This window comes from Sinocyclocheilus grahami, unplaced genomic scaffold, assembly GCF_001515645.1.
Source record: "Sinocyclocheilus grahami isolate Dianchi unplaced genomic scaffold, SAMN03320097.WGS_v1.1 scaffold119.1, whole genome shotgun sequence".
NCBI classification, from domain to species: Eukaryota; Metazoa; Chordata; class Actinopteri; order Cypriniformes; family Cyprinidae; genus Sinocyclocheilus; species Sinocyclocheilus grahami.
In genome coordinates this window covers 711,204-736,470 of record NW_015505298.1, presented here as the reverse complement: position 1 = coordinate 736,470, position 25,267 = coordinate 711,204, and the positions used below count along the sequence as shown (strand labels likewise).

The window sequence follows — 25,267 nt, the reverse complement described above, 5'->3', positions numbered from 1 at the left end:
TTATTTCATTATAGTGTATCAAGAAAGAAAGAAAAAATGAGCCGATTTAAATTTCACTGGAGGAACACAGTTTAATGTTAAAACGCCTTGATGGATTTGTTTCATTCTAACACACAGCTTTTCACTTTTCAAGACATTAATTGATGGACTGGAGCTGTTTGGACACTGATTCTGACGGCACCCATTCACTTCAGATGATCCATAGGTAAACTAGTGACCAATGCTACCAAAATATCTCCAGATCTGTGCTGATGAAGAAACAACCTCATTCATCTTGGATGGCGTGAGGGTGATTACATTTTCAGTAATAGAACAGAACAGAACAGAACAGAATAGAACAGAATAGAATAGAATGTGGAGGACCAGTATTATATTATAGGGTTGTCTAATGTTTTTAATTAGACAGACAGACCATTCAATTGAATGAATTAGAAAAAAAAACTTTAGTTGTTTATTATGCTTTTTTATTACACTTGATTTTGGGATTGTAGGCATGTAAATAATCTTATGTAAAATTCATCTCCACTGGTGGGCATGACTGCATGGTCCCTCTGCTCTGTCTGCCCCCGCCTGTGCACTAACGACGGTGGGGCAAGAGAGAGAAAAACGAGAGAGCGAGAGACAGACGTCAGAGAGAGGGAGACTATGCAGCCTGCCATACAGAAGTGTATAGGGCAGTGGATGTAAATAAACCGTGTATCCATACTTTTCTTATTCCCACCCCCTTTTACCCGAGCCAGAGACGGGACTTGGATAACGATTCGTGATGAAAATATCATTGGGGACACCCAAAATTAAATAATCTGATAACGTAAGGGCCTTCCGCAAAAAATCGGATTAATTTTAAGGGTGAGGACCGGGAGTGCTGGGGAGCTCGTCGCCGGCTTCCGGACATTTTGGGGCGGCATTGAAACCGCAGACGTCGCTCCTGGGGAGAAAGCAAGCTAAATAATCTTCAGCATTGGAGTAAAATCTCTGGAAGTGATAGATTTTGTTTCAGCGATGTCCAGGAAAGTCCAAAGAAGCGAGGTGTGCGCCGACTGCAGTGCACCAGGTAAGGCTGAGATTTATGGATTGAGGCGTTGTTGCGAGCTATCGTTGTCCGGGACTCGGTCGAGCGCGGCCGCTAGCGAGTGAACACCAAGCCCGCGTATGCGCAGGGATACTCGGTTAAGACCATCAGGAAAATGGCCGCAAATTAAGGCCGATATCGCGGCCCAACAAACCAGCTAATTCAAACCGTCTCTAAATTTAACACTGAACCTATCTGCGGTTTATAATACAACAGAACAATGGTTGTCCATAAAATAAATCCTTTACCAAACTTCTGTGACTATGAATTTGAGCTGCTTATTGCAGCTTTGCAACCGTGGCTAAAGTTTTATCCGATGCTTCTTGTTAGCACCCATCCTAAGCCAGTTTGACGAGCCTGCGAGGTGCTGTCAATTAAAAGCAACACATTTATACTATACGCAGACTCTTTTATATAAGCATTTTGTAGTGACAGCAAATTATGTTGATTAAAAGTAAGTTTTTAGTGCATATTAAGCACAACACGGGCTCTGTAAAGAACAATGTTAACTCACAGTAGCTAGACAGACTCGTTTGCTAAAAGTAGCCTGCGGACTCTCGTCTGACTCCCTTACCACACCAGTAACTGTTATTCGAGTAAAACACTTTTTTTGTGTTTACAGTCTGTAAATGCTTTATGGCTACTAAGAGTGCTAGTTGAGTTTGTCCAGTACAGTTCTCCAAATGTAGTAAATCTAAACTTGGGCTGAGACGAGTTAGCTAACTAGCATTAACGTTAGCAGGTTGACAGGACGCATCAAATTCTGCCGTGGGTCAGTCTTTACTTGTGTTTGTGCACCGCTTTGCTTATTCATATCCTTTTTGTTGGTAGATATTGTTTAGTGACACATTTCCTGAATGTTTATTTGTTTATTAATGTGTTTTGTTTATTTCTTGTACCGCATGTTGTTCCAAAGTATAATAGATATTTACATAATGTATATTTTTCAACAGGAATATTTCTGTATGCTGTTGCATAATGCTACAAGGGAATTCATTTGTTATTATTCTTTATTATTCTCATAGTGTGCTTACATAAATTAAGCATTACATTTCCTTGCTGGAAAAAAATGCTTAAACCAGCCTAAACTGGTTTACTGGTCTTAGCTGTTTTAAGATGGTCTCCCTGTTTGGCCAAGCTGTTGTGTAGTTGATCTTCAACCTGGTCTCTCAGCATGACCAGCTGAAAAGTTCCCAAACCCCTCTAAAACCAGCCAACAGATCAGTATGACCAGGCTGGGACACAGACAAAAACCAGCTTTATGCTGGTTTGAGCTGTTTTTTTGTTTTTTTTTATCACAGATGGCCTTCATAAAATGATCAGTACAGTATTTCTGCTATGATTATGAGCAACATGCCAAAATCATAGCTGGCGGAAAAGATATATTGATTTATTTCTGATGTATGTACAGGTTTCCATTGATCTAGATTTCTACATAGTTTATTATAGGTTTGAGTTGTTCTTATCTATTTCTAGTCCCATCATACATGCCCTTGGGCAGGGCACAATTGCCTAAATTCTACAGAGAAAAAAGATGGAAGTTGGTGTTGCCTTTATATTTTAAATAAAGTAGAACTTCATATGTTTGTCTGGCTTTTCTTAGCCATTTGTCCCAAAAGCATTGTTCAATACGTTTACCAGCAAGTTAGGACATAATAAAGCCTTCAGTTGTTTACAAAACATATTTCTGATGCCGCTCAGCTGTGCCGTCACTTCAAGCCCATCCTTGGCCTTGCTCATTTTGCCTCACCGTCCCCCATGGGGGAGACCAAGGGGGTGGTATGGGGGGCATGACAGCTGCTTCCTCATCCACAGGAATGAACGTGTATGTGGGAGTGCGTCTTGTTTTTGACAGTTTAGTTCTGTTTCACCTCCTCAGCTACCATGCTCGAAGATCGGCCACAAGTGCTGTCACCATGCCCCTGGCCGACGACTTCACATCTGAGGGCTTGTGTGACTTTTTTGCATCCTCACACGCTCTGTGTCTTTGTGTTGGCCTGTCCTGCGGTGCTAATAGAGCTTGTCATTTTCGTGTTTGACATGTTGTAGGAATGTAGGTAATGGTGAGTGCGTCGGAAGGTGAGGAACTGATGACAGAGAGAGGAGGAGGAGGAGGAGGATGGGTGCCGGGGAAACAGACAGACGGATGCATTCTAGTAAATGTATTATGGGTATGAATGAACGTGTGGAAGATCGTTCAGTCTTTACTTGTGTTTGTGCACCGCTTTGCTTATTCATATCCTTTTTGTTGGTAGATATTGTTTAGTGACACATTTCCTGAATGTTTATTTGTTTATTAATGTGTTTTGTTTATTTCTTGTACCGCATGTTGTTCCAAAGTATAATAGATATTTACATAATGTATATTTTTCAACAGGAATATTTCTGTATGCTGTTGCATAATGCTACAAGGGAATTCATTTGTTATTATTCTTTATTATTCTCATAGTGTGCTTACATAAATTAAGCATTACATTTCCTTGCTGGAAAAAAATGCTTAAACCAGCCTAAACTGGTTTACTGGTCTTAGCTGTTTTAAGATGGTCTCCCTGTTTGGCCAAGCTGTTGTGTAGTTGATCTTCAACCTGGTCTCTCAGCATGACCAGCTGAAAAGTTCCCAAACCCCTCTAAAACCAGCCAACAGATCAGTATGACCAGGCTGGGACACAGACAAAAAACAGCTTTATGCTGGTTTGAGCTGTTTTTTTGTTTTTTTTTATCACAGATGGCCTTCATAAAATGATCAGTACAGTATTTCTGCTATGATTATGAGCAACATGCCAAAATCATAGCTGGCGGAAAAGATATATTGATTTATTTCTGATGTATGTACAGGTTTCCATTGATCTAGATTTCTACATAGTTTATTATAGGTTTGAGTTGTTCTTATCTATTTCTAGTCCCATCATACATGCCCTTGGGCAGGGCACAATTGCCTAAATTCTACAGAGAAAAAAGATGGAAGTTGGTGTTGCCTTTATATTTTAAATAAAGTAGAACTTCATATGTTTGTCTGGCTTTTCTTAGCCATTTGTCCCAAAAGCATTGTTCAATACGTTTACCAGCAAGTTAGGACATAATAAAGCCTTCAGTTGTTTACAAAACATATTTCTGATGCCGCTCAGCTGTGCCGTCACTTCAAGCCCATCCTTGGCCTTGCTCATTTTGCCTCACCGTCCCCCATGGGGGAGACCAAGGGGGTGGTATGGGGGGCATGACAGCTGCTTCCTCATCCACAGGAATGAACGTGTATGTGGGAGTGCGTCTTGTTTTTGACAGTTTAGTTCTGTTTCACCTCCTCAGCTACCATGCTCGAAGATCGGCCACAAGTGCTGTCACCATGCCCCTGGCCGACGACTTCACATCTGAGGGCTTGTGTGACTTTTTTGCATCCTCACACGCTCTGTGTCTTTGTGTTGGCCTGTCCTGCGGTGCTAATAGAGCTTGTCATTTTCGTGTTTGACATGTTGTAGGAATGTAGGTAATGGTGAGTGCGTCGGAAGGTGAGGAACTGATGACAGAGAGAGGAGGAGGAGGAGGAGGAGGAGGATGGGTGCCGGGGAAACAGACAGACGGATGCATTCTAGTAAATGTATTATGGGTATGAATGAACGTGTGGAAGATCGTCAATTGCATGGCCACTGAGGGCTGAATGGCGCCGTGTGTGAGCATTAGAGAGTGTACACGTGAAATTTCATTACGAGCAGAGAGAAACTCATTTGAGATGTTAATGGTTTCAAGCACTTATAAGAAGGATGAGCATGTTAGTTAAGAAGTATGGCATCATCTTTGATTTTCCCACACAGGTGCTCAGCTCCATCTCTGTGAACGTCTGGCCATCTTTAAACAGATATAATGCGGTATTTTTTTTTACAATTAAGCCAGTAATTCTGAAGTTCTTCATCACATGCAAGATTCAAACTGTTGGTTAGAATCTGAACATTTGGTGGATTAAAATAAGCCTAAAATAAGGAAACAAGCAGGCCTTTTACTTAACATTAATTCTGGCTTTTTCTTTACCTTGGATGCCTCCTTGTTCTATTATTTTAATAAAAAGAAAATACTGGACTGGAGTAATGGCTGATGAAAATTCAGCTTTGCCATCACAGGAATAAATTACTCTTTAAAATATATTAAAATAGAAAACATATGTTTTAAATTGTAATATCGTTTCACAGTATTGCTGTTTTTAGTTATAAAACATAATCAGTATTACAAAAAAACAAAGCATCAACCATTTTAGGTGTCATATTGTGTTTGCATTCATACGGGAAATCAATAATCATGTTATGACACTGTTTACATCAGTGTAATTGCATCAAAACCCCGCTTAGTGAGATTCTGTGGATGAAATTATGTGCTTGAAGTATTGTGGGTGCTGGTTTAATTTTAGCCAGATCCTGAGGGCCTGTGGCAGCCAGAGGCACACTTCTGTCACATTGTGACTTAGTCAGTTTTCTGTTTACTTGAATGTCACCTTCTTCCTGAATGCACTTGTACCCTGCTTGATATGAGGAGAGCTCTTTTCCTCCGATGAGCTCATTCAGTGCAGGGCAAAGATGTTGACATTTCATTTTTTTGCAGCATGTTCGTATGTATGTCAGAAGGAAATATTTATGTAAATCCATTAAACATTGTTTTCACAACTTTTAAGTTTTTAATTTGCAATAATAGCTGGAAATTATACAGCTATTGTTTAAAAAAATGACTGCAATAAATTCATAAATGCACTTTTGCTGGCCAAATAATGTTGTTTGCTTATAATTTTTAACCATTCTTACTGATGCTTCCAACACTAAGACAAATCATTCTCACAATTTCCACAACCTCGTCTCGTCGTTCAATATAGTACCGAAAACCGAATTCAGTTTATATAAGATGTAGGAGTAGGTCCAGGACTATAAACACATAAAGTCTTTCCACTTCCTGTCCTTATGTGTCTTTTTTGCTTGTTAGAAAAATCAACCCTCAATTGATGTTGGAACAAAAAACTTGTTTTCACCACAAGATAAAAAAAAAAAAGAATTGTACATTATCATGTATTTTCAGACCCGGGGTGGAGCAGTATAAACCGAGGGGTTCTGATCTGCGATGAGTGCTGTTCTGTGCACAGGAGCCTGGGCCGTCACATTTCCATCGTCAAACACCTGCGACACAGTGGCTGGCCTCCTTCCCTACTGCAGGTAACTAAAGAGCCTCTCACACACGTATTTCTGTCATTTTCCTCAGGATCATAGCCTTATAAATACATGTATGCATCTCAGATGGTGCAGACCCTGGCCAGTAATGGAGCAAACTCGATCTGGGAACACTCTCTGCTGGATCCAGCACAAGTTCAGAGTGGGCGCAGGAAACCGAACCCACAAGATAAAGTCCAGTAAGCCATCTCATAAACCATTCATGCATCATGCATATACCAGAATGTCATAAAAACAGAAGACTGGGGGTGTAATTCTTGTTTTATTGGTCTGTGCAGTATATAATTGTTCTCATGGAGCTCCATGTAATAGCAGACCTCTGAGACGAGACTAGCAAATCTGCTCACTCAGAATAAATGAAAGGGGGTTTTAAAAGTAAAATACAGAGTAATTAAAAAGTAATTTGCCAGAGCAGTTGCGCAGTGGTTCGCCCAGTCTCATTTACAAATCATAAGCTCATGCAGGTGACGAAAGTTTAAGGAATTTCCTGTGCCGTCTTCATTGCACCTGTAATAAAAAGGCAAATATCCATGAGTAAATGTATTCAAATGCCTAATTACTTATTAATATTCCTCTAAGCAGTTGTACAATGTTACCTGACACCTAAGAGACACCACACCTGCCACAATTTCTCTTAAAGGGGTAGTTCAGCCACAAATGAAAATTACCCTATGATTTACTCACTCTCTAGCCATCCACAAATGAAAATTACCCCATGATTTACCCACCCTCAAGCCATCCTAGGTTTCTATGACATTCTTCTTTCAGACGAATACAATCTGAGTTATATGAAATAATGTCCAGGCTAATCCATGCTTTATAATGGAAGTGGATGGTAGCACAAAATTTGAAGTCCAAAAAATTGCACCCATCCATTATAAAAGAAGTCTACATGGCTCTGGGGGGTTAATAAAGGCTTTCTGAAGTGACGTGATGCGTTTGTGTAAGAAAAATATAAATTTTTACAACTTTATAAACCTTAATCTCTAGCTTCTGCTAACTGTCGTATGCACGTTCACGAGAGAGTGGCGTCCAATTTTTTGGATTTAAAATTTTGGGCTACCATCCACTCCCATTATAAACTCTGATTGTATTCGTCTGAAAGAAGAATGTCATATATACACCTAGGATGGCTTGAGGGTGAGTAAATCATGGGGTAATTAACATTTTTGGGTGAACTATCCCTTTAAAGTCTTTGAAAGTGTATTTTGAAATATTTTCTTTAAAAAAAAAAAAACAGCAGACAAACACTACTATTTTTTTCCATTTTCCTATGTATGTAACATGAATACAATTACAGACCCTATTTATTTGAAGAAAGACTAAAACTTTAGGCATCTAAGATTAACTTATAATTTATTCCAGATCTTTAAATTACGATTTGGTTTGATTTAAATCAAGCCTGTCCATTACATCAGAGCAGGAGCCATTGTTTTAAATAAACAGTCGTGACTTTATTGATGTAGGCAGGACTACTTACCAAGCATTCCATTTTATATTGATTCCTTGATTTTGAAATTGATCTCCATTTGTTTCTGTTTGTATATTTCACCCCACAGCCCCACTAAGTCAGAGTTCATTCGCGCCAAGTACCAGATGTTAGCCTTCGTCCACAAGCTGCCCTGCCGTGATGATGATGGGGTCACTACGAAGGACCTCAGCAAGGTTAGACCTCCCAAAGGCATCACCTCTCATGACTCTTTATCTCAGTCTCTTCCCTCTCACTCTCATTCCATCTTTCCTCCTCGGCCTCTCTCTGCTCCCCACTGTCTGTGCCCTTGCAGGAGGGCCCTTAAAACGACACCCCGCTAGTGAATAAATGTGTCTTCCTCAGTGCTATTGAATGGCCCTAATGAGAGGATGTGCAGGAGGTCTGCTCGCTTTCTGTGTCTTTTATGCTGGGTCCCTCTCTTTTTCTCTCTCATGCACTCGCTTATTCTCTTGTTCTTGCTTGCAGCAACTCCACTCAAGTGTGAGGACAGGAAGTCTGGAGACGTGTTTACGGCTGCTGTCACTAGGGGCACAAGCCAACTTCTTTCACCCGGTAAGATCTGCCATCTCGCACAGTTCTCTTTGTTCTGTCAGTTTTTTCTGCATCATAACTAAAATAGAAACTGTGATTTCTATATTGTTAGATATAATTTTTTTGTTGTTTATTGTTGGAACTAAGGACGTTTCTATGTATACCTATGAACTTTGTTGTCCTGACTGTTTATGACATCCGATTTTTACAAATCTGATCCAAAGCATAAATACTTTACAAACCAAAATATTTCTAGTTTTGTTTTTTCTTGATTCTAATGATATTACTGTGGCAAACAATATAGATATAAAAAAAAAAGATCTGGTTTCATTACCTGTGAAACAACAGTGCAGACAGTCAGTCCAAAAGACTGTATTTGAAAACAGCAGAGTGAACCGCGCCTGTCACATGCCTGATGTTCCCTCCACAGGAAAAGGGCACGACCCCTCTACATGTGGCCGCCAAAGCGGGGCAGGTTCTGCAGGCCGAACTGCTGGTGGTGTATGGAGCGGATCCAGGAGCTCCAGATATCAATGGCCGCACACCCATAGACTATGCCCGGTAAATATAAAACACAGAGGTCACTGGATCCTCGGCACTGATCGATTTAATCTATCTATCTATCTATCTACAGTATCTATCTATCTACAGTATCTATCTATCTGTCTGTCGGTCGGTCGGTCTGTCGGTCTGTCGGTCTGTCGGTCGGTCGGTCGGTCGGTCTGTCGGTCTGATGTTCTCTTGCTCTGTCCTTCTGCCATTCTATTTCTCTGTTTGTCGTTCTATCGCTATGTCTGTCTATTTATCTGTCTGTCATTTTATCACTCTGTTTTGTTGTTATAGCTCTGTCTTTTGGCCTTATGTTCTACCGCTCTGTCTGTGTCTGTCTGTCCTCCTATTGCTCTGTCTGTCTGTTGTTTTATAGTTCTGTCAGTCTGACGTTCTACCGCTCTGTCTGTCTGCCTTTCTATCACTCTATTTGTATGTCTAGCTAATGTTTTTGAAAGGATCTAGAGTCTTTGGTTTGTAATGTGACTTTGTTCTTGCAGGCAAGCAGGTCACGTGGAGCTTGCCGAGCGCTTGGTAGAGTGTCAGTATGAGCTCACAGACAGACTGGCCTTCTATCTGTGTGGACGTCGCCCAGGTGAGTTCAGAGTACTTGTTTTACACTATTTCCTTTAAAGGGGTCATATGATGCGATGTTACAAGCTCTTGGTGCATAAAGAAGATCTGTAAAGTTGCAAAGACTAAAGTCTCAAATCCAAAGAGATATTCTTTATAAAAGTTAAGAGTCAACCACGCCTACCTAAAACGGCTCGTTCTAACATGCCCCCACATGTCTATGTCACGATGTGGGAAGATTTGCATAACGCTGTCCAAATGTTCACGCAAAGAAAGAAGGCGTAACTTTTATTCTCGCTGTAGTATTGTTGCTGCCGCCATGTCGTGAAGGTGCTGTGTGTTTCGTTGTGAAAGCGAAACTACTTTGTTTGGCCTTCCAAAAGAGGACGCTATCCGCTTCGTCATGCCTAGAGCTGATCCGTGCTGGTCGCTGAGGAAATACATCAACTTCGCGCTGTGGATCGCCGGATCGGCTTTCACCGTGGACGAAGCGGAGTCCAGCCCGGAGTTGTCACATGTGGTTGCTGCAAGCCCACCGGCCGCTTCTTCGTCGAATCCGCCGGCCACCGCTCACTCAAGGCCACCATGTGTGACACTGTGTTTCGTTGTGAAAGCGAAACTACTTTGTTTGGCCTTCCAAAAGAAACAACTAGACACGACTAGAAATCAGTGGTTAAGTTGTATTTACAACACTGTTCCAGAACAGTTCAACCCAAATATTCAGATATGTGCAGCGCATTTTATGGAGGACTGTTTCCTGATCCTGGTAGAGTAGACTACAATGCCGGCTGTTCTGACTCTCAGACTGCAAGTAAGTTTTTTATATATAAAGAATTTGCCACTGACAACTCAAACGCAAGTTTTGAGCAGTGTAGAGTAGTGCTTGTTGTTTGTCGTTTCTCCGATCACAAATGCAGACATGGTTTTATGTTTACGCGGCGCAATGCAATGCGTAAAAAGACAGTATAAGTCATTATAATCCGTAATTATGTCCCCACTGGATGCAACAAATGCCTAGCTTATAATGGGTTTTTATGTTTTTGTCTCGTCGCTCCGGCCAGGACACGGCATCACAGTATGGTAGGGGCATAACATTTCCGTCACACGCTTGAGGTATTCGGCCAATCACAACGCACTGGATAGCTGGCCAATCAGAGCACACCTCGCTTTTCAGACCGATGAGGTTTGTAAAAATCGATGCGTTTCAGAAAGGCGGGGCATAGAGGAGAAACAATAATGTACAGCATGTGGAAAATAATGTGTTTTTTGAACCTTAAACCGCATAAACACATTTCATTACACCAAATACACAAAATAATGATCTTTTTAGCAACATCATATGACCCCTTTAAAAATGGCCATAATTCAAATTGTGTTGCTTCTTAGATGTCCAAATTGCAAAGAGTGTTGATAAACAGGTTTATAGTGCATATCTAACGTTTTCTGCTGAGTGTAGTGCGCTTTCCACACAAAAATAGACTCAGCGCTGAAACACTTATTGCATCTAAGCTTCTCCTGTGAGGCTTACAAGTGCAGTGTGAATACTGTAACCTGATAATTTGGCCGTCAAAATAAATATGTCCTAGATGTGTGTGTGTGTGGTGTGAAATGGACCAATCTGTCCTCCCAAATGAGGATGAACATTTCAACATTATTTTTCTTGTGTCTGTGTTTTTGCAGATCACAAGAACGGCCATTATATCATCCCTCAGATGGCAGACAGGTACATTGTTTGTGTATGACAGTGTTTTTGCATGTGTCCAATTCGTAATAGAATAAATATTGTGTATAAATATTGAAGCTCATCAATGCAGTTTTATTTATTTCCTGTCATGATATCCTCCCTCAAGTCTTTTCCTTATCGCTGCCCATACAGGGTAGATACAGTGTACTAAGATCAGTTTGCAGCGGGTGTATTTGTGCGTGCTGGCCAGCAGGTTGTGCCACAAGGTCAATCAGTTTGCATTAGGGCTGAGAGTGTCCTCAGCCTATGTAGCGCTGACTACTTCAAATGCACCACAGCTGAATGACCTTTACTGACCTGTCCAGACGAAGTGTTGATGTGGGGTCTATCCCTTTTCGTTCTCTCTCTATCTGTCTGTCTTCTGCTCACTTTTCGGTCTGGCTCACTCGTTCTCTGTTCTCTCCATCTTGCTGCGCTTTTGGAGGCAGAGCTCGCCCTAAGTGCCCGACGCAGAGGTATCTCTTTCTTTCTCTTCTCATCCCCCTCTCCATAAACCCTGCTCTCTTTCTTTCTCACATGGCCTTCATCTGGGCGTGGGTGACTAGAGGGATGAGGCAGAAAACACATCTACAGGAGTCTGAAAACAATTTTTGTTTAATATCCCATCATTTTCCATCCCATCAAGTCCAATATAAAATCATGATTTACCCTTTTTACTTGAATATATATTCCCTGTCATATTGTGTACAATTCAGTGCATGTTATTTTTAATTGTTCCACCTCAGAAACAAATGTCCTTTCTGCTGATGTCTTCTAGGCCACGCAGGCCCCATAACAGCGGGACATTAGAATGGAAATAGTTGTAAGCGAATAAATATTGTGTATAAATATTGAAGCTCATCAATGCAGTTTTATTTATTTCCTGTCATGATATCCTCCCTCAAGTCTTTTCCTTATCGCTGCCCATACAGGGTAGATACAGTGTACTAAGATCAGTTTGCAGCGGGTGTATTTGTGCGTGCTGGCCAGCAGGTTGTGCCACAAGGTCAATCAGTTTGCATTAGGGCTGAGAGTGTCCTCAGCCTATGTAGCGCTGACTACTTCAAATGCACCACAGCTGAATGACCTTTACTGACCTGTCCAGACGAAGTGTTGATGTGGGGTCTATCCCTTTTCGTTCTCTCTCTATCTGTCTGTCTTCTGCTCACTTTTCGGTCTGGCTCACTCGTTCTCTGTTCTCTCCATCTTGCTGCGCTTTTGGAGGCAGAGCTCGCCCTAAGTGCCCGACGCAGAGGTATCTCTTTCTTTCTCTTCTCATCCCCCTCTCCATAAACCCTGCTCTCTTTCTTTCTCACATGGCCTTCATCTGGGCGTGGGTGACTAGAGGGATGAGGCAGAAAACACATCTACAGGAGTCTGAAAAAATTTTTGTTTAATATCCCATCATTTTCCATCCCATCAAGTCCAATATAAAATCATGATTTACCTTTTTTACTTGAATATATATTCCCTGTCATATTGTGTACAATTCAGTGCATGTTATTTTTAATTGTTCCACCTCAGAAACAAATGTCCTTTCTGCTGATGTCTTCTAGGCCACGCAGGCCACATAACAGCGGGACATTAGAATGGAAATAGTTGTAAGCTCACATTTAGGTCATAACATTCTAGTATGGATCACAATCCAATCAGTTCCTAATGAATTCAAATAAGTAAAAACCACTCCTGTTCCTCCTCATCTTTTCTGGCTGCCCGTGTCCCGTCCCTTACGCCGCACTTCATCCATCCATTCATCCACCTCTCTTTTTTCCTCTCTCCTCATCTTTCTCTGTCCGCATGCCGCCAGCATCCTTTTATTCTTGTGTCTGTGTCTTTGTCTTTACGTAGCCTGGACCTCTCTGAACTGGCCAAGGCAGCCAAGAAGAAGCTTCAAGCGGTGAGTGATGCAGGTTAATGAGCTGCTACAGAGAATTATGGGAATTTGAGTTTTTAGACAGGCACAACACAAAGCAACAAGCGATAAAAGCTTTTCCATGTAAAGCCCAAAGTATACTTCAGTTTGATTTTAATGGTGTGTATCTCCTAACCACCTGACACAACACGGCTGTCTTGTTTTTTGGTTTGTTTCTTTTACAACTGTAAAACTACTGGCCTGTCAGTGTTGCCCACCTGTGCTGATGATGAAAATTACATTACATGAACTATACACATACCCTTAGCATAACAAATATACTTTGGGCTTAAAGTCCAAAGTCTGTCAAACAGAAGTTGTGACTGTATTTATTTACTTCAGTATTGTGATATATTTCAGAGTAAAATGGAATACTGGATGAATGACAGATTAATTGTTTACCACAAGACTAGTAATATGCACTAAGAAATAGGGTCGATTTAATTCCACGTTTTTGCATTAACCAGCTCTGTCAAGTAAACAGGACATTTTATTTATAGTTTTTGTATTACTGCGCTGCGAAGCTATGCCGACACTAAAATCTCATTGGTCCAAAATTTTGTTCCACATATTAAATTAAAAATGTTCTTATTGACTATGATTGTATTGCATCACACAACGTTTTTTATTTCAGTGTGGCCATATGAATTACTTGTCACAGGAATTCTGGTTAGGCTCTTTTCTTGAGAGATTTGAGACGAGTATGTTTAATAAACTCTTCAAATGCTTAGAAATTCAGTAGATAAATTTAGCAGATGCTTCAAATTCCCTTAGCTTGCATTTAATCTTTATTTAGTGCCTTGTTGGAGCATGTTGCTTTGTTTTGTCCTCCTGTTGTGTGTGTGTGCTCAGTTTTTGTTGTGATTTTGTGTTCTTTCCCCTCTGTCTGAATTTTAATGCTACATACTGTTGTGTGTGTGTGGGTGTGGATGCAGTTAAATAACCGTTTGTTCGAGGAGCTGGCTATGGATGTGTACGATGAAGTGGACCGTAGAGAGAATGATGCAGGTAAGACACAAACCCCCATCTGTTCCTGTCCCAACTTTCCCTGCTTCTCACTCTTTCTGTAATGTAGTTATGGAGCAGTCCGGAGGCTAGGGGACAGTTGAATCTGTGTCCCTGGAGACACAGTGATCGGTGTGTTGTATAAACACTGACTATAGAAGGACTTGAGCAGTGCAGTCAGCTTGTAGAGAAGGGAGGGAGAGAGACGCCAAATGGAAAGGAGGGTGAAAGGGAGCGAGAGCGAAGGAGCACTGCAGGAATTCTCTCCTCCTCCTCCTCCTCCTCTCTCTACTCCCGTTCCTGGTTGTAGAGGAGAAGAGGTAGCATGCTGGGGTGGCAGACTAGGATTCTGATGGTAAGCAGGGCTGGGAGCGAGGCAGGGGGCCAAACGCACACATAAACACACAAACTGAATGGGAGGGGTAGATGCGAACTCTCTGAAACCTCAGGGCTTCGACATCAGAGTCTGTTTATTTATATTTGTCTTGTTTATATATGTCCATTCTGTTTCTCTTAGTGTGGCTGACAACTCAGAACCACAGTACGCTTGTGACGGAACGGAGCGCCGTCCCCTTCTTACCCGTCAACCCTGAATACTCAGCGACACGCAACCAGGTAACACACAGCATTTTAGAGGATGTGTTTGAAGTATGTTTGGGAGGAGGTTCTCTGTTCCTGCTGTAAGGAGCCCGTGTAAGGCCCGTCACTTCCATGCAGGCCCATTTTTGATGGAGGCACGAAGGAGAGATGATATCTGGGGTACAGACGACATGGGGCTAAAAATAGACATTTTGTGGTTGTGCAAACGTCTGAGGCTCAGGTTTGGGCGGCAGACCAACGAATGGATGTTTTCCAACTGCGTAACTGCTGCAGATGCACAGCGGCTCCCTCCCCCTCAGCGTTTCCACTGGCATCCTTGCATGACCCTCTCTGTACCACTGCTTGAAATAGTTATTTTATACAGCGAGACCAATAAGTGCGTTTACTCAAGGGTACGTTTCCTGCGGACTACATCCACTGGTCAAGAGTTGGAACACTGAACTGGTGATGTGGCAGTGTTTTTCAGTATTTAACATGTCCAAGTCGCCCTCTACCAGAATGGACAGTTCTGTAATGGCATATGTATTGCAGAGTGACTAAGTGATTAAATAAAACTTTAGGAATAACTTGTAAATTTGACTAACAATCAGGCACAGAATCCTGCAGAGCTCCACAGAAAAGCTATCCTGTAAAAAGATTTCCTGTATAGAATCATTCATAAAATTCTACACATCCCCCACATTTTTGTTTATTAAATATTTAGGCTAATTTGAAATATGTTCTGCTCCTAAAAAGTGTATAGTACTCTTGAGTCCTAGAACACGTTCTAGTTTGACAACGTTTTGCGTGTTAATCTTAGTTAGGGTCTGTTTATAATTGCATTATTTATTTCTAAAAACACATTAATGATTTACACTATTGTTCAAAAGATTTGGGATTAGTAATGTTATTTAATGTAAAGTCTCTTATTTTTTTTATTTTATGCCCATAAATGCTGAATTTATTTGATTAAAATACAGTAAAAAAAAGTAATATTGTAGAATATTGCAATTTAAAATAGCTATTTTCTATTTTATTATATAATTAGATTTTTAATATTTTCATATTTTGTAGAATATATATATTTAGTGGGCAATCGATTAAAAAAATGAACTAAATCTCATTTTTTTCTGAAGTTAATCATGATTCGCGATTAATCCCACCTAACATTAAAGTTTTTAAATATACCTTTATATTGCAATAATTTCACATTCAAGCTTCAAATAATAAAGAAACAACAAAAAGACAGTATATTTTTTATATTTGTTTAATGGCATCTTTTTTTATGACTGAAGGCGAGTATCACTGATACCAATACTAATGTCTCTATGAAATAGTTTTTTTAATAATTAACAATTAACCATTAAAAGGATAGTTCTCACCTTCAGTTGCTGGTCCCTGTGATGATTGCGTTAAATATTTTGAACACGTTAAACTGAAAAAATTAATCACCAGCGTTAACATACCAATTTTGACAGCACTAATATATCCAGTCTTTATTGTCACATGATCCTTCAGAAATCATTCTATCATGCTGATTTGGGGTTCAAGAAGCACTACTACTTATTAATGTTTAAAAATTATTTACAATTTTTGTAGAAACTGCTACTTTTTTTTTCTTTCTAAAAGCTTTTCTGTAACAACATTTTACTGTCACTTTTGATCAATTTAATGCATCCTTTTCTATAAATAATATATGCATATATGTGTATTTATTTGTGTATATATTTTTTTGTCATTGATAGGGGCGGCAGAAATTGGCTCGCTTTAACGCACGAGAATTCGCCACCCTCATTATCGACATTCTCAGTGATGCCAAGCGACGGCAGCATGGAAAAGGCCTTACAAGCCCCACAGGTGAGACGGCCACATTGCATTTGTCAAACTTACAGGTTTTAGTGGAATATCAACAATACAGCTTCAGTAAAGACAGATATAGCTAAGCCAGTGCAGTTTTTGAGACTCTCATTGCCTCCCCATATTAATGATGTTATCTTTCATTTTTGAGGTTGTTTTTCAGACCCGCTGGATCTGAGTCAGGCGGATGATGACCAACACGATTATGACAGTGTAGCGTCTGATGAAGACACAGACAGCGAGCTAACCGCACAGAATAACAACAACACTCAGCGCAACAACCGAGCCAAGGTCAGCTCATCTAAACTCTTACTCGCTCACTGGGTGTTTACCTGAGGAAAATGTACTCCACCTAATCCTAATTATGAGTTGTCTGAGGTTGAAGATTTGTGTTCATCCATCCAGACTTCCATCATTCTTAATAATGAAACCACTTGATTGAGTTGAGGAACATCTTTAAAACCTTTGGAGAAACAAGTTCAGATATTTCACTGAATCTTAAGAAATGTTTAATTTCTTGTATTGTAGGTTAGGCCTTGGCAGATGTTGATATTGGTTTTGCCAGACCAGCAAATTAGTATATTCAATAGTACAGAAGCCAGTGTTGTCATGTCCCAGCATGCACCACTGGAAGAGCAGCAACAGCAGCCCTCCCTCATATTTGCAGAATGACATCATCCCCTTTTCAAGGCTGTGATCAGTGAAACTATTGTTCTGCAGCTGAAGACAGGATGCTGTGTCTGAGCATGCTCACTCCTTATTCAGGAAGTGACATGGCTGAGTGTAGGAGAGCACAAAGTAAACCCCGTATTCCTCGCTGTCTGGTTGAGGAATGTGGGGTTTAAAACCTTCTCCTGTAGCACTGCTGTTTGTCATATTGTACAGTTCTTAATTTTTTGTGTGAAAATTAGAGATGCACTGATCGACCGGCCAGGGACCGGAATTAGCCAAACAGCAGAACTGTTGTGAGTCTCCGAGCAACACACAGCGGTGTTTTACTGAATGAATCCACGTTTTTGAACGAATCGAGTGAGTCAATGATTCAGTAACCCATTCATAAAGACGGTCACTTGCCTCATTTCTAAATGAATCAACCGATTGAAGGAATCGGTTAAATTATTAAATTATAATGGCTAAATGACTCACTCATTAAAACAGTCATTTGCCGCCACCTACTGGTGGTTTGGTTTCATATTTAAAAGTATCATTGCATTTTCCCCAACATTTATTTATTTGTATGTGCAAAAAATTATTTAAAACATGAATCTTATAAAATAATTAATGTATTTGCAATTTTGTGGTGTAAATTCAATTATGGCACCTCTCAGTTTCATCAAACAGTCTGTTTAAATACATCTAATGCCACTTCAGATGCAGCTTCTGTGTTTCCTGCAGTGGAAAGATGAAGTTTGTTGATACTGATTTCATTTGAATGGTAACAATTCTACAATTTCTTGTTATTCTAACTGAATTAGTTGAAACAATGTAAGAATTTGATGTGAAAGAGGACACATTTAATAAGGTTAGGGAAAAAATGAACATTTATAACAGTGGGTAATGATATGTCTGTTTCGTCATATAGAGCAGCTCATTTTCAATTAATTGTTATTTCTACCTAAGTCACAGAGTACTTTATTTTGAGAGTTGTTTAAGTGAGAGAACATCTGTAACTTAGTCCAGATTGGGGGAATTGTAAGGCTTAATAATTTATTTTATTATGTAAATATGTATTTTTTTGCATTGAAAAAAAGTAGATTTTTGTTTGTATATGCTGTCAATTAGAGTTCTTAAAAAAGAAAATTGGTATCGGCAAAAATCGGCATCGGCAGGTCACACTGACAAAACAATTGCAATCGGTGCATCTCTAATGAAAATTTAATTTTACATTACCTATTCAGTATGCTTTATAATAATATTCATTAAAATCTTCATATCAATGTTAGGTTTATATATACATATGGACATCAGTAATACCTAAAATCATGTAACGTTCTATTAGTTTTCTAAGAGATTGAACTGATTGAATACTGTTTTTGCATATATTATAGACTTGTGGTGGGATCTTTTGACTTACTTTCACACTACTGTTCAAAAACTTTAAAAATATAAAAAAGTCTCTAAAAATACAGTAATAATGTTAAATATGATTACAGTTTAAAATAAGTTGTCTATTTTAATGTAATTTATTGTAATGGCAAAGCTGATTTTTGTTGTTGTTGTTGCTGCATGTAAAAGTTTCTACTTTCATTTTGATCTGTTTAATTCATACTTGCTGAATTAAAATATTTATTTCTTTCAAAAAAGAAAAACAAATCTTGCTGACTCCAGACTTTTGAATGGTACTGAAAAAACTACAATAAATTAATGAAATACATAATTGTGTATATCTTTTGGGACAGAAATCTCTTTCTTCAAATCTGTTCCCTTTACTGCTGTTTATTGTTAATTAAGAGTATATTGTGATTTGATTGGTGATATGTGTTGTGTCAAACAGAGCATGGACTCGTCGGACCTGTCAGATGGGCCCATCACACTACAGGAATATCTGGAGGTGAAGAAAGCATTGGTCTCCTCAGAGGCCAAAGTTCAGCAGCTCATGAAGGTCAACAACAACCTGAGTGAGGAGTTGCGGAGGCTTCAGATCTCAGTTTCAAAAAATTGACCCTTATGACTGGTTTTGTGGTCCAGGGTCACATATGTATAACAGTTAGTTCTGATCCTCGAATCTGACAGTAAAAAAAGACATGTAATGAAACACGCTGTTGAAAGCATTTTAGCTTTGGGCGCCACTTTAGAAGGCTCAGCAGACCACCAATGCGTCGATGCTAAGACAGAGGTTTCGCTTTCCTTGGACATGACAACCTATATTCACAAATATATATGACTCGGCCTGAAGGACAGATGCAGGTGATCGCACACGCTCAGTCGATCTCGCTCTCATTCACGGTCTGTTTAGGCTTGTTAAGTGCAAATATACCAAGCCTCTGTACAAATCAGCATGGTACACATTGTTATCATTACTAACTTGTTTAAAATTCAGTACACTTGCAAGTGTAAAACGAAAAAAGAAAACGTGGAAATCGTCAATAGTGCAGTATTGCGATATTGTGGTTATCGCGACAGCCCTACCCCAAACTTTTAAATAGAAATGTAGATATCTTATACCATGTACTTCCCACTGAGAATGAAGCCCCTCCTTGTTCAGACAACCTTAAACTTCCTGTCCATCAGAACAACCCCTTTTTATCAGCCCCAGCATGACGTAACAGTCCACACGGCAACTGTTGTGTTTTCTTTGGTACTTGTGTTTGTGTATGTGTTTGTGTGACTCCTGGTGATGCCCCTCCATCCCTGTAGATCACGCGGATGCAGATGGAGAACAGCGCGCTGCGGGGGGCCCAGGCTGGGGCCGGGGGTCCTCTGACTGGGGGTGGTGGCCCAGGGCTGTGGCCTGGTAGGGTAAGGGGTACGGGCAGTGGCGGAGGGGTAGGTGGAGACTCCAGCCTAAATGCACCCTCGTCTGCCCCCCACCGCCGGGATAGACAAGCTTTCTCTATGTATGAGCCCGTGGGGACCACCCCCAAAGCTCACACCCCAGCCCTGGACCCCCTGACGGGCCGCCTGCAGCCTCTCAGCCCCGTAAGTGTGAGCATTAGTGGCCGGCCTGATCTTTTTAAACTTCCTTTTCCTGTCGGGCTCTCTTTCTCCCTCTGCTTACCTGAGCCCACACTGATGTGCTGCTGCTTACTCACTGCTCTTTACCGCCACCTTATGGCCAAACAGGAGCACTTCCTGCCCTGATAACACCTTTCTTTTTCTAGATATTGGCTGTCTCTCCAAACTCAGTGTGCTGCCTAAATCAACAGCATTTTTTAGCGTCATGGGTCTCTTATACACCTGGGTAGGGTTGCACCAGCCATTCGTAAATTAGAACATTAAATCCACACTAGAAGCTTTGTAACTACTAGCTAGTTTATAACTAAATCTATACATTATTTGGTTACACCAGTTGTTCGTAAGGCAGCTAGCTAGTACTTCATAAGCTCTCCGTAAAGTAATGTGTAACCGGATAATATGAAGTTTACCCTAAATGGTAATAGAATAGAAGACTTCAAATACGCAAGCAGAACTTGTTTAAATGCTGTGAATTTCAATTTATCGTTCATTCTAACTTATTTTGCCTCATGTAACTAACGGTAAAAATAAGTTTCCATTAAAAATTATACTTAATCATGAAAAACATTATGGCATATAGGGAAGCTAGCTTTGTAAATAACATTCAGAAACCATAATTGAAATATAAGGATCAATAAATACTGAAAGAAAATTTAAAAAACATGAGAAATGCCATTTATTTATTATTACTGATTTCATTTGACATGCGCAATACAGACCAAAGCACACAGAGGGACGCTGTAGATGAGGTGTTGAAAAAGCACTTAAAAAAGTAACCAAGTACGTTTATTTACATATTGTTCTCTCTAACTAAGTGTAATGGTGCAACTACATTTTGTTTAGTAGTGCATAAGTTGTAACTTAGTGCCAATTTACCTCAAAACTAGGCTAAGTTGTAACTTGCGTACAGCTGGTGCAACCGGCCCTTGGTATCAACAGCTTTTTCACATGATTTGATCATAAGTGGACTGTGCTAATTGTAAATATTTTAAGTACACCTACATAAATCACAAACTGCTCCAAAATGTATTTGCATTTGTACTTTTATTTCTGCCTCTTTTTTACTTTTCTTTTTTTTTTGTTGCAGAAATGTATTTATTTCTTTGTTTTTATTCATTTTATTTTTATTAGCTATCAACATGCATAAATGTAATTTTATTATTATTAACTTTGTTTTAAATGCTTTAGCTTCATCACAAACTACTCCCAAATTTATTAGCATTTTTTTTTGCTTGATTTTCATTTTATTTTCTGTAATTTTGTAAACGTGCAGAAATGTTATTTTGGAAGATTTAAAAAAAGGAATCTTATTTATTTTACTTTTTTATTTCTTTAACATTATCATAAACTACTCCCAAAATTGTTTGCACTTGTTTTATTTTCCCTTTTTTCTTAAATTACATTTATTGACATGCAGAATTATTTATTTACTTTTTATTACCTTAACATGCAGAAATTTTATTTTGTGGTAGGTTTTCATGTTACTTTTTAAAATTCTTTAAAAAGCGAATTCTTTAGCTTTATCAACATTCATTTATTTAATGTGGTTCATATTATCACAAAATCATAGACCCTCTAACAAAACCTGATCACAGTCTGTCTCTGGCTCACCCAGAATGCATGTTAATACCAGGTTTGCCTATAATGCTCAAAAATGTTGCTTGGCTAAGCAGCTCATTACATTTTGAGACACAAGCCTTGTATATTGTCTATCTAGCATAGGAAGATAGAAGTGGCATGAATTGCATTGTATTCTTCTTGAAATAGTTGAAATGCCAAGAGAGGCTCTCGTGGAGAGATATGCTTGTCTTGTGCAATATGACATATCTGGAATGTGTAGAAAACTGATTGATTGGTTACCTGATTAGTGAACCTCAAAGAAGTCGATCTGCATGACACACATCAAATGCTTAATGAACTGATTTCTTGTAGTGTGCAGTGAATTGTTGTGCTGCTCCTGACAGCTCTGAAATGAGAAATCATCCTCTGTTTGTGGATATTCATAGACCTGTAGGATGTATTTGAATGTCTTTTGAATGCCTTGTTTTGATTTGCTTTAATTGCTTTTGCAATTATGCAAATATGCCATGTTGTGATTATGCAATATCCCATTTTTGGGTCATTGCCGGCAGTGTGGTGTAGACTTATTTTGTTTTATTAGTCGTGGTTAATGTATTTGGGATTCACCTTTGCGCCTGTTTTATTAACTGCACTTTTTAATGTGTGAGTGTCTATTTTTAGTGTTTTCATTAGTTCAGAGAAGAGGATATGTTATTACACTGTTAATTCAGTTTTGCTTTTGAGTTTAATGTAGAATCTTGCTGTTCTGCAATATTGAAAACCTCTACACTAAGGTTCTTGTGTCTAACAGAATTACAGTCTTTAGTATAACAGTTTTGCTGCAGATTGCCTTACATCTAACAGTCCTGTGCAGAAATGACTATCAAAAGCTGCTTCTTTCCTTTCCATCCTCTGCCTGCTGACTGTCAGCTTTTCTCCTCCTGTTAATCTCATTCTGCTCATGTTCAGGTGCGAAAGTGCGCTCCTGCAGGTCCCACCCCCTACGGAGGAGCACACCTGTCAGCCTCCACTGATGGGCGATATAATGTGAGAGCCTCTTTCCATTCATATCTACACTGACATGCGAGTTAAAGGCTGTGATGTGTATCAGATTTCTGCTCATGTTTGTCTTGTCCAGCCTCCAAAAGCAGGAGAGAAATATGGGAGCGGAACTGATAGTGACTATGACAACTCTCAAACATATGACGTCTCCCTTGGGTGAGTGCTACCGTTAAAAACAAAGCACACCAGATTCAGCATCTTTTTACGTTTGCCTTGTTTCATGTGAAATTTGTGGAGTGAGGTTTACAGAATTTCATTTTTAATGAGAAGAGTAATAAAAATAAGCTTGTGCACTGTCTTAAGAAATTAAAACAAATGTATTGCTATTGTATTATTGTTGTATTTTTAATATGTGAATATATTTATATCATTATTTTTATTAATTACTATTTTTAAAATTAATTTAAACATTAATTTACATATTATATGAATTTATATATTAATAATATTTTTTTTTTCAATGTTAGATTTTTTTTTTACTGCACAGGAGTAATATATTTGTCTTCTGAAAAATAAGATACTATATAATATGCCATATAATGTTATTGCAGTATATATATTAGTTATAACTAATTATAAAATAATTGGATATTAGAATAAGTGAAAGTATTTTTTTTTTATTAATTACTTTATTAATTCACAGTTACAAAAAAATACTTATTTATTTTTTATAATTATTTATAATTCTTTCATTGTGAAGTGTTTTTTTGTTGTACTTTTAATAAAAGTACTTTTGGTATTTTTAATAAAAATATTCCACATACAGTTCAGGATATTCCAATATTTATATTACAATAGTAATATATTTGTCTTCTAAAAATATCATTCAACTATATAATATGCAGTATAATGTTATTATTAACTAATTATGAACTGTTAGTTATTATAATAAATATTATCAATTTTTTATTTTACTGTAAATTATATCAAAATTATATATATAAAAATTATTTGGAATAACAACTTAGACCTTAAAAACCAACTGACAATAAATTTCTTTCCTTTAGCATGTAAATTTGAGTGTTTTTATTGTGTGTTCATGATTGTTTGTTTGTTTTATGTGGCAGTGTGGGTCGCAGCAGTGAGGAGGACAGCAGGGGAGATGTGGAAGACACAGAGGGTGAGCCGGACCCCACGCTGCCCTGCACAGAGGACGTCATCCTCAAAACCGAGCAGGTCACCAAGAACATCCAGGAGCTCCTGAGAGCTGCACAGGAGTTTAAACATGACAGGTATGACGGACTGTTACCCCTCAAGCTGAATGCAAAGTCATTTTGCTACAGTTAATAAAAACAAACCATTATGGAAAGTTAACAAAGATCTACTGGAGAAAATTTTGAAAGAAATCTGTCTTTGGTTGCAGTTTTGTGCCATGCTCAGAGAAAATCCACTTAGCTGTGACCGAAATGGCCTCGTTGTTTCCCAAGGTAAATAAATTCATCTTATTGTGATACTTTGCCTCAAGGTATCCAAACTGCACTAAATCTTATCTGTTCTGTCTGCTGCTCTCAGAGACCAGCGCTAGATGCAGTGCGTTCTTCCTTGAAGCTCCTGGCCGCCAGTGCGTCCCGCCTGCAGGTGGAGTGTCGTAAAGCGGCGCCCTCCGACTCGTCGGCCAGTACGGTGGACTACCAGCTCCTCACCCAGCAGGTCATCCAGTGCGCCTACGACATCGCCAAAGCTGCCAAGCAGCTGGTCACCATCACCACCCGCGAGAAAAAACAGTGACCCTCCAGCACACTGGGGTCCTCAAGACTGAGAAACGGGAGAAAAGAGCAAGACACTAAGTAAAACTGACGGCTGGGAATCGTTGGTCAGGTAGATGGGGAATGAAGATGGGAAAAGAAAGGGTGTCGAATCCAGCTGCAGCCAGAGATGTGGAATGTTTGGGAGAAGCCGAATGGAGTGGCCTGCTTTTCCTTACACTCCTTTTCTTCTCTTATTTCAGTATATCAGGAGGATCTTCTTTCATCTAAACATCTAAACACTACACAGGCAGACCCACAATTCAGTGCTGATGGTCTGTTAGCGCATGGGCGGCTATTTTTGGTTTTCTTTGTGAAACACACAAGCACTCCTAACCGTCAAGAGAACCAGAAACATTCCTCCTAAATCGTTTATTTTCCTCTCTTTCTGTGTCTTTCAATTGATTTTGTGTTTTTAAATGCCGCTCCATTGGCCGGTTTCTCTTGGGACAAATGTGCTGAATTTAAACAACAACACTGGAGTTATTTTAAAGATTATGACTTATGTTTCGTATTATTGTTACAATTTAATGATGTCTTCTGTTGATTTTTGTTTCATTTAGTTTCGGTGGAAATCACACAGAGCTTTGCGAACATTAACAGGGGTGAACAATAACCTGTGAAAACTAATCCGAACACTCCCGTCCTCCAGTGGTAGAAGCACTGGTTCACTCACACAGTGGTTTACTCTATACTAGCCAAAGGAGCAGAGGGGAGTGATGACCCTACAGTTG

General features: G+C 39.3%; 1 protein-coding gene across 1 annotated transcript; it reads left to right on the top strand.

Moving 5' to 3' along the window:
* Positions 1-628: 628 nt before the first annotated feature.
* Positions 629-24,615, top strand: LOC107589711 (ARF GTPase-activating protein GIT1-like). Its single transcript, XM_016278211.1, has 21 exons — positions 629-1,054; positions 6,122-6,255; positions 6,337-6,449; positions 7,830-7,935; positions 8,228-8,314; positions 8,724-8,854; positions 9,343-9,437; positions 11,096-11,138; positions 11,588-11,614; positions 12,987-13,035; positions 13,986-14,058; positions 14,573-14,670; positions 16,380-16,491; positions 16,655-16,782; positions 18,986-19,138; positions 19,849-20,130; positions 22,696-22,773; positions 22,865-22,944; positions 23,856-24,020; positions 24,152-24,215; positions 24,301-24,615. The coding sequence occupies exons 1-21, from the start codon at positions 1,003-1,005 to the stop codon at positions 24,514-24,516; spliced, it is 2,286 nt and encodes a 761-aa protein (XP_016133697.1). The 5' UTR covers positions 629-1,002; the 3' UTR covers positions 24,517-24,615.
* The last annotated feature ends 652 nt before the right edge of the window (positions 24,616-25,267 follow it).